Below are 16,157 nucleotides of genomic sequence, written 5' to 3'. Positions count from 1 at the left end.
ACCAGAAGGTAATACATTGCCAAGGTCATATCAAGAAATGAAAAAGATGATTTCTGCATTAAGTTTAGGTTATGAAAAAATGCATGCTTGTCCCAATGATTGCATACTATTTTGGAAGGAGAATGCAAATGAAGACAAATGCACAAAATGTGGAGCTTCAAGATGGAAAGAGAGCTTGAATGATGGAAAAAGTGATTCTGAAGATGCTTTTACAAAAAAGAAAAAAAAAAGCTACCAAAATATTACGATGGTTTCCTCTTATTCCAAGATTGCAAAGGTTATTCATGTCTTCGAAAACTGCTTCTCTAATGACTTGGCATGAATATGAACGTACCAAAGATGGATGCCAAAGACATCCTGCAGATTCTCAAGCTTGGAAAGAATTAGATTCTCGATATCCTCAATTCTCCTCTGATCCTCGTAATGTTCGGTTGGGATTAGCTTCTGATGGTTTCAATCTATTCATAACTATGACTATTGTTCACAGTGCTTGGCCTGTTATCTTGATACCTTATAATTTACCTTTATGGATGTGTATGAAGCAGTCAAACTTTATTCTTTCCTTGCTTATTCCTGGTCCAAAAGGACCTGGAAACAATATAGATGTATACTTGCAACCGTTGATTGAAGAATTACAAGTGCTTTGGGAAGTTGGTATAGAAACTTTTGATGCGGCCACAAATCAAACTTTTCAGTTACATGCAGCAGTTATTTGGACAATAAATGACTTTCCTTCATATGCTAATTTGTCTAGATGGAGTACGAAGGGAGAGTATGCATGTCCCTATTGTGGATATGATGCCAATTCTAAGTGGTTAAAACATAGTAGAAAGCATTGTTACATGGGCCATCGTAGATGGTTGAAACCTAACCATAGGTTTCGTAATGATAAACTTTCTTTTGATGGGACACAAGAATTTAGAAATGCTCCATTACCATCATTTGGTATTGAAGTGTTGAGACAAGTGGAAGATATGAATGGTAGCAAAGATGGACCTTGGAAAAAGAAGAGCATTTTTTTCACATTGCCTTATTGGAAACATCTTCTATAGCGTCATAATCTTGATGTCATGCACATAGAAAAAAATGTATGTGATAACATCTTTGGCACATTGATTGGACAAGATGGGAAATCAAAGGACACTTATAAGTCCAGACTTGATCTTGTTGAAATGGGTATCAGGAGCGTTCTTCATCCCAAAACTCGTCCTGACACTAATATTCAATATTTACCACAAGCTTCCTATCAGATGAGTTTGGAAGAAAAAAATACTTTTTTGAAGATTCTCAAGGAAATGAGAACTCCATATGAATATTCTTCTAATATCTCACGTTGTGTGCAACTTAAACAACAGAAGCTCATAGGACTTAAAAGTTATGATTGTCATTTATCAATGCAAGAATTTCTTCCCATAGCAATACGATGTTCTTTACCTAAAAAAGTGTGCTCAGTTCTAATTGACTTGTCCAATTTTTTTAAAGACCTTTGCTCTAAGGTTCTTCAAGAAAGTGACTTTGATTTGCTTGAGTATCGAGCTGCTTCAACATTATGTGAAATGGAAAAAAATTTTCCTCCGTCTTTTTTTACCATAATGGTACATTTGGTTATTCATTTAGCAAATGAAGCAAGACTTGCTGGTCCAGTCATATATCGGTGGATGTATCCTGTTGAGAGGTATATGTTGCATTCTAAATATTTATTTTAAATACCTAAATTTCAATTTTATATTTAATATATATACTTATATTTGAATTTATATTTGAATAGGTTTCTTCTTACGCTTAAGATGTATGTGCGTAATAGAGCTAGTCCAGAGGATTCAATTGCAGAAGGCTATTTAGCTAATGAATGTTTAACTTTTGCTTCACGATATTTAGTGGGGACTGAAACTAACTTCAATCAATCAACCAGAAATAAAGAAGATCAAAATGTTGCCAATGATGAGGAAGTATCCATTTTTGTAAATGTTGGAAACCATTGGGAAGGAAAAAAAATAAAGGCTTTAGTAGTAACAAGCGTAAGAGGGTCTCACGTATTACACTTGACAACCAAACTTTGGTGCAAGCACATCGTTATGTGTTGTTCAATTCTGATGAAGTTTCTCCATTTTTAAAGTAAGATTAATTTATCATATAAATTTTTATGTGTGCTAAATTATATTAATTGAAATTCTTTTATTTAGTATATTTAATTTTGTATTTAGGAAGCATGAGCAATTTATTAAGAGGCGTAATCGCTCCCCACGTCTTTCGCCTAATGAGATACAAAAGTTACAAAGTGAAACATTTCATGATTGGTTTCATGATCATGTATGTGTGACTTCACGTTTGGATTACTTATAATATTTTTAAGTTATAGCATTATTTTAATTAATTATGTATGATATTACATAGGTTGCACAATTGGAGCAACAAGGAAATGCAAACATCACCGATGAACATAGACTATTTGCTCGTGGTCCAATGGATACAGCAAGGAGATACACTGGATACATTGTTAATGGTTTTAGATTTCACACCAAAACTCGTGAAAGATGGTTGAAAACTCAAAATAGTGGGGTTGTTGTAACATCTAAGATGATGAGTTATGCAAGTTCAAGGGATGCACGACCTATTGAAGGAGAAATTAACTATTATGGGGTTTTAACTGACATCATTCAACTAAACTACAGTGGTAGATTCAAAGTTGTTTTATTTAAATGTGATTGGATCGATCCAAATAGAGGTTTGAAGAAAGATAAATTTGATTTTACTATTGTGAATTTTTCACATCTTGCTCATAGTGGAACTAATTTGGTTGATGATCCTTTTGTTTTTGCATCACAAGCTAAGAAGGTCTTTTATGTTCAAGATGAAAAGAATAAAGATTGGCTTATTGTCAAGCATGCAAAACTTAGGGACATATATGATATCGGTGGTGGATCATCCTTTGATAGGGGTCAAGGGAGTGGAGAAGTACAAGATGATGACTCACATGACACTACAAAATGGGTTCGAAATGAAGTTGATGGAGTGGAGCTCACACAAGAAATGAAAACGGCGCATGAAGAAGAACAAGCTCTTTATGAACATAATGAGGACCTTTTTTAGATCTATTTTATGATTTAATTTCGTGTTATTGATGTTGATTATAGAACCAAGTTTGTTCATTTTATTTTGTTGATGTGACTATGTGGGTATCAAGTTTAATTTGTGTGTTTGAATTTTATTATATTTTGATTACCTTGGCTAATGCATGTCCTTTAAGAGTATATAAAGGTAAATTACTTATTTTCCTTTAACTAAGATTTATTTGAGGCATTTTTTTATGAAGAAATTAATTTATTTGTTAATTTTTTTTATTTCAGATAAATGGGAAAGCGTAAACGGTTGAAAATCACTAAGGCAAATCACACTTCAACTTCTCAACAATAATCCGAATCAGGCTCATTATCTGAACAACAATCTGTGTTTTTAGGAACTGAGCTTTCACCAAATGAACCTCGACAACAATTTGAACAACCATCAACTTCATGTATAAATTCTAACGCATTAGTTAATGTATTTTCACTTATTTATATTTAACTGTGACTTAAATTTTTTTGTGTTACTCTTTTATGTAGGTAATGCTAAGCCAAAAAAAGTTCGAGGTCCTACACGTATGGCTGATATTTGGGATTTGAATAATGAAGAATGAGTTGTTGTCAAGTTAAACGATCACCGTATACCAATTGGAGAAGAAGCTACTAAATTAACTCGATTTATCGGTAGTATGATGCGAATGCCTAACTTTGCACCTATTACTTACACAACTTAGCATGAGTACCCAGATTCTACAAAGGAAGAAATATGGAAAGTAATCGAGGTATTAAATCTTATTATGTTCAAGATATATAATTTACTTCAATATATTAGCATTCAACTAATACTTTTTTTCTTATCTTAAAAATTTTTAGACCAAATTCACATTTTTAGTTGTTGCATTCACATGAGAATGATGAGTCTTTAAATGAAAATACAACTCAAATGGTTAAGAGTTGGATAGTGTCTGATATGAGTACTAAGTGGAGGCAATGGAAGAATTTTTTGAAGTCAAAATATTATGATGAACACAAGACAGTAGAGGAAATGGCCTCAAAGATTGATGATCCTCGAGTAGACAAACAACATTTTTTGGTAATTGCTACTTATTGGTTGACTGACAAAGCGAAGGTATATCTATATATTTCACATTATATACCATTTATATTGGTTTGATAATCAAAACATAATGATACATTATGTTATATTCTATATACTCAAAAATTGTATAGGAACAAAGTAAGACAAATAGAACAAATCGTTCAAAATCTGATGAACCCCATTGTGCAGGAACAAGATCATTCCCTACTATTTTTCAAACTGTGGTATAAATTTACAATTTTTTTATTGAATTTTGACTAATGTTATGGGTTTTGGGAAATTGAGTTTGTTATATCTACTTAAATAAAGTAATTTTGTAGACTGAAGAATCTAATGGAATTCCACCATCACGTGCTGAAATGTATATACGCACTCGTACTCGTAAAGATGGAAGTGTTGTGAATGAAAAGCAGCTTCTGTTGTGGTATTTATTTAACTTCATGCTATTTTTAATTAATGGTTGTGTTTTCTAATAACTTGACACTTACACCAAATTCAATGGTTTGTAGAATTATGGATGGCAAGGAAATAGAGGTTCTAGTATTTTTATTTTATGTTTTTGATTTATATTGTAGGAACTTATGAAGAAAGGATTAAGTGAAAGTAATTCACAAGATCCTAAAAGGTGTTCATGGGAAAATGATGTGTATTCACAAGTTAAAGGACCAGAGAAAAGAGGGTGTATTCGTTGTATGGGAACAATTTCTACTTCATCAAGCAAGTCTGGTCCTTCATGTTCTCAAATCATATATCATAATGAAGTACAAGATTTGAAGGCTGAGGTTCAAGGATTGAAGGAAGCTTTAACTACTGTGATTTCATTATTTCAAAAGCAATTTTCTAATGAGAACATGGAGGTTCTAAATGCTGTGACTCGCATAGTCAATGGAGAGGTATGTGATACTATGTATATTTAGCTATATATATATATTAGACTAGCAAATTTGTTGTTAGTCTATAGTCACACTATGGATTAAATATATTTATTTTTCCTTATTGGCACATATAAGTTTTTTTAATCTTTTGTTTTGATTGTTGTATATTTAATTAGTTTAATTTGGTTTGTTGTAGGATTTTGATGGTATTGTTGGTAATTTTTTAATAGTCTTTGATATTTATCATTGTTTTTAAATACATTTATTTTCCCTTATTGCCATATATTAGTTTTGTTCATTTTTTTGTTTTGATGGTTGCATATTTAATTATTTTATTTTGGTTTGTTGTAGGATTTTGATGGTATTGTTGGTAATTTTTTAATTGTCTTTGATATATATCATTGTTTTTAATCTTTACAAGTTATTACTAGTTTCCAAATCCTTTTAGCTATTGTTGTGTAAACAATTTTAACTTCTATTTTATATAATTTGTAGGTACCTGATGCTTCTAGTGCTCAACAAACGCCGCGTGGGAATAATCATTCTCATGAATCAAGTCATTAAGTAAATCCAAATGCATCAAGTAAGCTCTTATTGTCTCCAAATGAAAAGAAGGCATGACATGTTGTATATTATTTTACTTATAGTTTTTGTATATTATTCAGCTTATTATTTTAAGTTTTTATATTAGTGTTTTATTGTTACATACATCTTATTAATTGTATTTTTTTTAAATGGTTCTTGTAGGTGATGCCATTTAGAAGATGACATCGGTTCTATTTGGGAAAATTCTTGTTGTTTTATTGGGTTGTTAGACATGAAATGAAAGTAGTTTATTTTTGTGTTAGATTTGAAATTGAGGGAAGAACTCTTGGTTGTCAAGATTAAATCGTTGTTTATTTTTGGACATATACCTTATAAATATATGTTTGTGGTGATGTAATAGTTTTTCTTTTTTATTTTTAGTGGAATGTTTTTGTGTTTTTTTAATGCCATTGATTGTTTTAATTTATTGTAAATTAATTTAATTGTGTATGAGTTATTAAACTATTCATAATATATGTCCAGGGGTAACAATAATAGTTTTATTGACAGATTAATTATTAATATAAAATTTTTTTACCGACGGTATAGTCGTTGCTAAAGCTAAACATGTCTTTTTGAATATACATCTATAACAACGGATGTTGTAGTCATTGATAAATCAAATGGATTTATTCCAACAAATATTGTAACCGTTGGTATAGGTCTCTGCTTATGAGATTTTTATTGACGGTAAAAAATGTTGGAATATACATTTTATCATTGGTATAAGGTAAATAAATATGAGATGCTTTACCAACGGTGAGATTAATAGTTACAGTTATATTCCGTTGGTAAATCCCATGAATCTTTTCCAATAGAAGCTATAACCGTTGCTATAGATGTATGCGCACAAGACTTTTACTAATTGTAAAAAAATTGTTAGAATAAGTGTTTTTATTGTTGGTATAGGATAAGTAATTTGACGGTGCTATCTCAACAGTATTACCAATAGTTACAATCATATTCCGTTGGTAAAACTGATAAATCTATTCCAACAAACGCTATATCCGTTAGTATAGGTCTATACCTACAAGGCTTTTACCGACGGTAAAATAAGTGTTGGAATAGCTATTTTTACTGTTGGTATAGGGATTTGGGACTTTTACCAACGGATTTTTGACTTTTACCAACATATTTTACACCGTCACTATATGGCAATTTATTTGTAGTGTTTATGAGTGACAAGACCTCAAAGTGGGTTTACAATTTTATAATTTCTCATTAGAATTTTGTTTTCTAACCCTAATGAGCATTTATGACTCTAAAGTGAGTTTCAGAAAAAAAAAAAAAAAAATTACCACTCCAAGGAGCGTCTACGACCTTAAAGTGAGCATTAGAAACTCTCTGACTCTTAAGAGGGTTCATGACTTCAAAGTCCAGAAAGTCCTCATTTATGAAATTACTCCATCACTCCTAAGAGTGTCTATAACCTTAAAGTGTGCATTAGAAATTCTCTGACTCTTAAGAAAGTTCACAACCTCAAAGTAAGTTCAGAAAGGCCTTCATCTTTGAAATTTCTCCATCACTCCTCTAAGAGAGTTTGTGACCTCAAAGTGAGTATGAGAAAATTCCCCACTCCAATGAGTGTCTATGATAGAAAAGTGAGCATTAAAAATTCTCTGACTATTAAATGGGTTCAAAGTTCAGAAAGGTCTCCATCTTTGAAATTTCTCCATCTCTCCTAAAAGTGTCTATGACCTCAAAGCGAGTTTAAGAAAATTCCTCACTCCAATGAGCGTCTATGACCTCAAAATAAGCGTTAGAAATTCTCTGACTCTTAAGTGGGTTCACAACCTCAAAGTAAGTTCAGAAAGGTCTTCATCTTTGAAATTTCTCCATCACTCTGTCTATGACCTCAAAGCGAGTTTAAGAAAATTTCCCACTCCAATGAACGTCTATGACCTCAAAGTGAGCATTATAAATTCTCTGACTCTTAACAGGGTTCACAACCTCAAAGTACGTTCAGAAGGTCTTCATCTTTGAATATTCTCCATCACCTCTAAGAGCATCTATGACCTCAAAATGAATTTAAAAAAATTTCCCTGTTCAATGAGCATCCACGACCTCAAAGTGAGCAATAGGAATTTTCTCTAACTCCTAAGATAGTTCATGATCTGAAAGTAAGTTCATAACGTCCTTCAATCTGTAGAATAACATAAATACCCATCGGCAACAAATATATTTCTTAATTTTTGTTATATCATTCCCTTTTCATTTAAACCAAAAATTTTTTCTCTTTTTCTTTGTTTTTTTTTTACTGGGAACCCCCCTTTTTCCCCTTTTCTTCTCTTTTTTCTCAACAAAGCAACAAAACATCTCCTATTTATGATCAGTGAAAATAAAGGATATGGAGGCACAATATCTAAAAGACAACGGAATCAATCCACCACTTCATAATGCAGAACAAGAGAATAAGATTCAATAACTTAATCATAATAATAGTCAAAAAGCATAAGCTGCTAACTATAGGGCAAAATTAACCATAGAGCAAATGATATAATTTTTTATAATGCTTGATTGAAGAGGAGTAATGAAGAGCTACACAATAATAATCCATGATGGGCTATTCAGATCGATTTGCAAACTTCTTGACCTTGGCATCATTGAGGTTGATACCAACCATGGCCTTACCTAGTCCACAGCTCACATCAGCAAGGATCTCTAGATCGTTGTAGTGGGTCACTGCTTGGACGATTATGCGAGCACGGTGAGCAGGCTCACCACTCTTGTAGATGTCGAGCAGACAAAGACATCATCACATCCAAGCTGTACCATAAGGTTAGTATCGACGGGGATGGCGATGCTATCCGCAACGAACTTGATGAAGGGAAGCCTACCAAGCTACTTGGTCTGCATGACAAAATCAGAGGGCACAACGATCTTCTTCGCATAGGTGAAGACCTCAATGTCATCCATGTTGTGGGGAATGAATCTGACCCATGACGGAGAAGATATGGTGGATAGTCTCGATGATGTTGCCGGTGCCGACCTCACCCTTGGTGCATATCATGGTGGCACCCCCGCATATTCAGCAGAGGGCCTCGCTGAGATCGAGGTAGCCGCAGATGAAGGGAACACAGAAGTTGTGCTTGTTGATGTGGTGTTTGTCGTTGGCAGGGTTAAGGGCCTCATGCTCATCGATGTAGTCAACACCGATGGTTTTGAGAATGAGGGCTTCGACGAAGTGGCATATGTGTGCCTACTTGGGTGTGACGATATCCATGATCACACCTGCCGCGGAGCATTTGGACGAGGCCGACCTTGGCGGAGAACATCGACTTCTTGAGCTCAGCGGCAATGGTGGAGCGGTACACCATCACCTCCACACTGTCCTCCATCTCGTTCTTGGCTTTCTTCGGCTCTTTCCGTGGTGGCATTCAGAGAGAAAAAGAGAGAGTGGACGATACCACACTGTCCTCCATCTCATTCTTGGCTTTCTCCAGCTTTTTTTGTGGTGGCGTTGAGAGAAAGAAAAGGAGAGTGGGAGACACCACACCGTCCTTCATCTTGTTCTTGGCTTTCTCCGGCCCTTTTCGTCGTGGCCTTCAGAGAGAGAGAGAAAGAGAGAGTGGGAGAGGGAATGAAAAGCACGCAAGGGCATACATGCTGCATACATGCTGATCCCTTTTTTTTTCCAAAAACAAAGCAAAAAGGGCACCATGTGTGTGTGTGTGTGTGTGTGTGTGTGTGTGTGTGTGTGTGTGGGGGGGCTAACGCAAGAAACAACTTCCCTGATGTTCCTCTTTTTTGTCGCCGGGATTTTTTATTTAAAAAAAATTGAATTATTTTTTTATCCTTATCTCATCCAATACACATCTTTTATATATACATATATTCTTATTTTTTTATTTTTTTCGGATGATTATCCATCATAATAAGTGTCAAATTTTTATTAAAACTAATATTTAATTTTTTTTTAATTCAAATAGAGATAAGATCGAACTTTTATTAAAATTAAAATTATATATATATATATATAAATAGGATCATTATCCATCAGAATAAAAATCAATTTTTCATTTAAACTCAAATTTAAATTTTTTTAATCTGATAAGATCAAAATTTTATTAAAATTAAAATTTCTTCTATATATATATATATATATAAACAATGTCTATCCCGATTTGTAAAATTTAAGTTTATTACACCTTGATCATAAATTAAATTAAATTTTATATTCTCAAGGGTGAAGAATTTTTAATTTCTGAAAAAAAAATATTTTAATAAAAATTTAAAATTAAATTTTACTTGTGAAAATTTTAATTTTTTTTAATTCACTCAGCAATTCAAACCGAACACTTTCATGTAAATTAAAAATATAACATAACATAAAAAACTGATAAATCAGAGATAAATTCATAAATAACAAAAAATAAAATTTAAAATGCAAAAGCCACTTTCAACAAAGAGAGACAGAGCGCTAGATTTTCAATTTTTTTTAGTCTTTGGCACATAGATTTTCTGTCTACAAGAATGTAAGGAGAAATTAAATCTTAATCACTTTTACCAACTCATGTTGGTTAGACTTTTAATTTGGGATTTGTATATGAAGTGTACATTTGCAATATATATATATATATATATATAATATTAATGAATTCAAATTATACAAATAAAATTAAATTTTAAATATTTTATATTTTTATTCGTATAGGGTAAAATTTAAATAGCAATCAATTTTAATAATATTTTTTTAGTATTTCATTTATTAATATATTATTAATAAAAATGGTAATAACTATAATATTTTTATAAACAATATGTACCAATATTATTCAAAGATGCAAATTTATTATAATAAAAATTATAAGTTAATCTTATTTTTCTAAAAAATTATTATTGATGATATTTATTATTTTTTTTCTTTTTTGCTTATATATCCCTGCAAAAATAGAAATTTCTAAAAAAAAATTAATTGAATTGAATTTTTAATAAAATGCCTAAGTTGATTATTTGATATGACATACAAGTTGGTTACAAAAACTCATGGTCTATTGGTAACAAAAATGAGCATTTCATTGGGAGACGTTTGGTCCTTTACCATAAGAATGCCATGAGAAAAGAACTTTTTTATTATTTTTTATTTATTTATTTATTTTTGCATCCATTGCAAAATCTATTATTTTGTAATATTTTTGTGTTTGGTGCAATATTGGCTGAATAACTACAAAAAAAATTTATGTTTTTCTATAACCCTTAAAATGTTTTTTAACCAGCCATCACATGACGTTGTATCTGTTTCCGTCACAAAAGATATATTTTACAACAAACAATTTTTTGTAATAGGAAAATTTCATCTCAAAATTATTAAATATCTAGTCATAAAAAAATTAATCATGTGATTGATAAAGCGACAAATTATTATCATCGTGGTATTATTTGCAACAAAGAGTAAGTCGTTGCAAATGATTATTATTTACTACCAACTATTACCTGTTGCAAATGCGTATTATTTGTGACCAAATTTTGGTTGTCATACATAAATATTTTTTTGTGATTCATTTTTTATCATCGCAAATGAGTGTTGTTTACAACCAATTGGTGATTGTCACAAATCAATGTTCTTTTGGGACTAATTTTTTCCTAAATGACTACTATTTGCAATCATTTGTCTTTACCATTGCTAATGAGTATTATTTACCACCAAGTCATCATAAATGCTTTTATGAAACATTGGATAGCATATACCCTATTAATTAGGCTGCTATATTGCAATATAATTTAAATTATATAACCACAAACTTACACAATATGAATTCATTTATTGCAAAATATTAACTCAATTTAAAATATGAACTCAATAATAGATTAACTACACTTCAGACTAACAAAATGTTGAAAAAAAGATGAAAACATAAAGCTAAATAAATATTGAAAACATTCAAAATGTGAAAGATCTTTAATCGTCATCATCATGTCATCTTCATCACCATCTTCATTGTCATTGGATCATCACCATCTTTTTTGGAATCTTCATCCAAGGTACTCTCATTGTCCTTTTCATTAGCATTTTCACGAGACTCATTTCTTATATTTTCTTAAAAATTAACTATCATATCTCTAAGTTCATTATGACCACCCTACACACAAAAATAATAAATGAAAATAATTTAGAAATCAATTAATATTAATGATGAGATAGTTAAGTACAGGTACAGGTATACTATAAACATAATAGTACTAAAGGAAAATGAATGAGAGGACATACATCAAAATAGCATAAAGACAATGAGAATATAACATTAGAGATGTGATAGTTATTTAATGTTACTTAATGTTCTTCACTATTTACTATCACATCCTTAATGTATTAAAGGAAAAGGAATGGGTGGGAATAAATCAAAATAGCATTAACACATAAATTACATCAATAATAATCTAAAGATAGTATGAACATAATAGTGAAGAACATTAAACAATATCAGCATACCTAGGGTAGCTAATGGTACATTAGATAATACCAAACTTTGCAACACTGCTTGAATCATAATTGGTACTTGTTATTGCAAGTTATTGATAGTAGATTCCATTTGCTTGAAACAGTCATCCCATTTCTTTTCTTTCTACTTTTGAATTAATGTGCATCTTTTGCTACATTTTTTAGAGGAACTACTACCATACACATCTTTTTCATTAATACCTATACCTAATCCAAGTACACGACCATGGCTAGGTTCTCCTGTAACATCACAATATATTTCTTATTCATTTACCACCTAATATTATCCATTTGATCTTGACATAAAAAAAAAAAAATATTAATATTCATCAAAATAGTTATAGAGTTAAATGATAACCAAAAAAAAATCTATACTTATAATTCTTTTGCTTTCTCAATAGCCTAAAATTCTCCATCCTTTTTTATGTAAAATTTTTTGAAGCAACAATTTGTACCTAGCTCTGAACCTATCTCTTTAACCTATGCTAATTTTTAAAAATATGCCTAATTTGAAAGACATAAAAAAATGTATTCATCAAAAAATATTAAATATTTAGAAGTAAATATTAGTTACCATATCACTCCTATGCTTGCCCATTGAAACTCTGACGGTGGTATGAATAATTTGAGATTATGATCGATTAATTTTGTTTTTATCACTTTTTTCTCTTATTCTTAATAGAAAGAAAACCCCAAAAGTATATATATATATATATATATATATAAAACCTGCCAATTTTCTTCCATCCATTTATTTACCATTTCTTTTCACACATTGGTAGGAATAAAAGGAGTTGGGTGTTTGTATCGACCTTCTCAGGTTTCATGCTTTTTGAAAATTGGTTGCTTTATACCCAACATCCAATCATAATATCGGCACTTCACTAAATTCTCAAATACTTGTTTTACTTCTCCTTTTGATCGGCTGAGTGAGAACCCTATAGCCACATAATGAGCAAAAAGAGTATTTAACTTTGATTTTGGGTATTTATAATAAGATATCCATGGCACATTAATTTTTTTTTGTAGAAAAGGACTTGCATTTAACTAATGGCTTTTGGTGTTATAATCCTGTACATCCATGGTAAAATAATACTATAGGTCATATGCCTAAATGATAATAGAAATAAGTTACAAAATTATAAAAATATGTTTTGTAAATCTTAGACATTGCTTGAGGTTAACAAACATTGAATTAATAATTTATAAATAAGTTGTTATGGGATAGTATATCTGCCTGCCATTATATATCTCAATTTCAATTCCTTCTCTTAATTTGACACCTTTAGCTTTTCCTCTCACATTTAGTTTTCTATATATCCAATTATGAATTTAAAAATATTTGTAGTGTATGATACGTGAAATATGTAAATTAAAACATTATTTCATTACCTTTTTTGTGATTTACTCAGAGGTGCTGAAGGAGAACATATTTCATTTATTGATTGGTTAGATGATGGTCATTTTAAGGACAATAAATGATCAAGATTAGTTTTAACATCATCATCTACTTGGTTTGGTATTTGATTATTTTGTGGTTTCAAATTTGCATCATTTCTAACTTGTGCTTTTCATTTCCTTGCAATATTTCAACATAGTCCTTGTACTTGAATATGTTGTTTTTTGCTTTCTTGTGAAAACGAAAGACAAATTTTAACATGCTACAAATATTATTGATCAATACATATATGGAAATAAAGAAACAAAAGAAAATAGTATATATGAAAATTAAGAAATTATAGTAATTAATGCTACCATATATGTCAAAATCAAAATAATTGATATAAAGTAGACAACAAGACTCACCAAAATGAATAATGTTAAAAAGCAATAATGATTATTGTGAAAAACCTTAATCTGTCTACTGTCATATCTTCAACTCCATGCTTATTCCAATCTATATATTCAAAATCATCTTGGGGCTGCATTCCATGTATATCATGAGCTACATATTCTTCTTGATATGGCTCTTCCTCATTTTATGGCATTTCATAAAGATTTTATGGTTTTGTCCAGATAATAGTAGCCCATGTAGGATCTTTGAATCCTTTAATATAATAAGCTTGAGTTTCTTGAGACGCTAGAACAAATGGTTTATTTGTCTGTAGTTTTTGTGTCATGTTGACACTTATAATCCCATAATGATCTTTTCTATAGCCAATACCTTCCTGGAAAGTATCAGACCAATCACATCTAAATAATGTAACATTATTCCCCCTCTGAATAACAAAGTTCAATTATATCTATTATTAGTCCATAACATTATAACTCTCCATTATTTCCTTCCCCTTTAACCATAACACCATAATCTTGAGTTTTTTTTTTTCATCTCTATCTCTTGTGTGAAATTGCAACTGATTGATATTGAAGCCTAGATAATAATTACTCTTGGTTCAGTGCCAAGAAGCATATTTACATCCATTTCTTTATCGTTTATATTGTACATATCATTTATTTGAGTAATGTATCAAACTTCCAAAAAGTTTTAGTAAACTTTCAAGCCAAGAAATTGGACAAAAATATATTACAGAAAAATAATTAACTTATTCATTTCTCAAACCAAGAAGGAGATTCACATTTGTGAATCTCATCAATATGTCAAACTCCCTTTTAGATAGGATTTTTTATGTTCATTATAAAAATCATAAAAAGGCTTTCATATTACTATGATTAATATTATAATATAAATATTAATACAAAAATGGTGTTAGAATACTTGATGAATGATTCAACATCTTCGCAATTTTAGAGGATGTAAATAATAGCTATATTTAGAGAGTCATTATTCAACTCTTGCATACTTGCTTTCCCAAAAGATTGTCCAAGTGCACAAAAAAATTTTAAGGATGGGGTATCCCTTGAAAATGAATCTCCATCATAATTTTTTTATGGGTGATTTAATTTTGTTTCAATACTATGTAAATACTGTGAATAAAATGTTAAGCATTCATCTGCTAGATATCCTTTAGCAAGGAAACCCTCTGGTCATGATTTATTACAAACATACCGCCATAAATTTGTGCATATATCTAAATAAGAATTCTTGTTATAAATCTTTCAAAAGAAACAAAGCAATGCAAGTGATGAGAACTTATTTGAACATATACCTTTCAACGGAATACATTCATCCGTAATTCATAAGGGTCACCAATTTTAGCCTCCTAAGCTAAATGAATTGGTAGCTATAATATAATATGAAAAAAAAAGTAGGAAATTTTTTTCCCAACTTATAAAATGTCAATGCAATTTGTTCTTGGAGACGAACTAAATCTTCTACTTTTAAAAATTTTAGAGTACAAAGCTTTGAAGAATATGCTTAATTCTGTTAGAGCATCAGAAACAAGTTGAGGTAATAAATCTCACACGACAAATGGAAGTAACCTCTCTCAAAACACATGACAATCATGTGTTTTCATTCTAAAAATTCTGTCATATTTCACATTTATACATCTTGATAAATTTGTTGAGTAACCATTAGGAAACTTGATTTATTTCAACAACTGGCGTAAAGTTTTTTTCATCATTCGATAACATATAATAGACTAAACCATATTATGACGCAACTTTTGGTTATGCCAATAGGGTAAATTGAAGAAAATACTATGTTTTTTCCAATTATGTTTGATCCTCTGTCAAGGAAGTTTTTGTTTCTTCTCTGCTTTCTTGAACACAATTTACTTTAACCCACGAATTGATTTAGAACATCATCACCATTTAAAAATTTTGGTGAAGTTCTTTTTTCTTTTGTACCATCAAATTGTGCCACTTAATCACATCATCTATAATTCATTACTAAAAACCAATGATGACCCATGTAGCAAATTTTGGAGCCATTCCGCAATTGATAATAACATGTTTTCTTATTGTAGCAAGGACATGCTAGCTTTCCTTAATTACTCCAACCAAAAACATAACTACACGCAGGAAAGTCATTTAAAATCCTCAATAATGCTGCTCTCATTTGAAATCTTTCTTTCACTGAAGCATCATATGTATCCACGCCAAGCTCCCAAAGGTCTTCCAATTCATAAATTAATGGCTTTGTCAATAAATCAATATCATGTCCTCGGCTTTTAGGCCCTGGTTAAAGGCCTAGA

General features: G+C 30.8%; 1 protein-coding gene, 1 long non-coding RNA gene and 1 pseudogene across 2 annotated transcripts; 2 read left to right on the top strand and 1 right to left on the bottom strand.

Moving 5' to 3' along the window:
• The first annotated feature begins 1,395 nt into the window (after positions 1-1,395).
• LOC120253685 lies at positions 1,396-2,437 on the top strand. The gene is made up of 4 exons (XR_005534370.1): positions 1,396-1,675; positions 1,769-2,115; positions 2,205-2,310; positions 2,395-2,437. It is a non-coding gene; the product is annotated as an uncharacterized LOC120253685 (long non-coding RNA).
• A 1,524-nt stretch (positions 2,438-3,961) lies between these two features.
• LOC120253688 lies at positions 3,962-5,920 on the top strand. The gene is made up of 4 exons (XM_039261963.1): positions 3,962-4,191; positions 4,737-5,054; positions 5,532-5,619; positions 5,784-5,920. The coding sequence occupies exons 1-3, from the start codon at positions 4,006-4,008 to the stop codon at positions 5,598-5,600; spliced, it is 573 nt and encodes a 190-aa protein (XP_039117897.1). The 5' UTR covers positions 3,962-4,005; the 3' UTR covers positions 5,601-5,619; positions 5,784-5,920.
• Positions 5,921-8,017: 2,097 nt separating this feature from the next.
• On the bottom strand, positions 8,018-9,244 carry LOC120253687 (annotated as a pseudogene).
• Between the last annotated feature and the right edge of the window lie 6,913 nt (positions 9,245-16,157).

Source organism: Dioscorea cayenensis, unplaced genomic scaffold, assembly GCF_009730915.1.
Source record: "Dioscorea cayenensis subsp. rotundata cultivar TDr96_F1 unplaced genomic scaffold, TDr96_F1_v2_PseudoChromosome.rev07_lg8_w22 25.fasta BLBR01000165.1, whole genome shotgun sequence".
Lineage (NCBI taxonomy): Eukaryota > Viridiplantae > Streptophyta > Magnoliopsida > Dioscoreales > Dioscoreaceae > Dioscorea > Dioscorea cayenensis.
The sequence above is the reverse complement of the archived record's forward strand: the minus strand, read 5'-3'. Positions and strand labels throughout refer to the sequence as shown.

What these genes read in the sequence shown, in the direction of transcription:
- LOC120253688 (XM_039261963.1), top strand. Translation starts at nt 4,006, where the DNA reads ATGGTTAAGAGTTGGATAGTGTCTGATATGAGTACTAAGTGGAGGCAA. An exon ending in GGTTGACTGACAAAGCGAAG is followed by an intron (nt 4,192 to 4,736) that starts GTATATCTATAT and finishes TTTATATTGTAG; the next exon opens with GAACTTATGAAGAAAGGATT. An exon ending in CTCGCATAGTCAATGGAGAG is followed by an intron (nt 5,055 to 5,531) that starts GTATGTGATACT and finishes TATAATTTGTAG; the next exon opens with GTACCTGATGCTTCTAGTGC.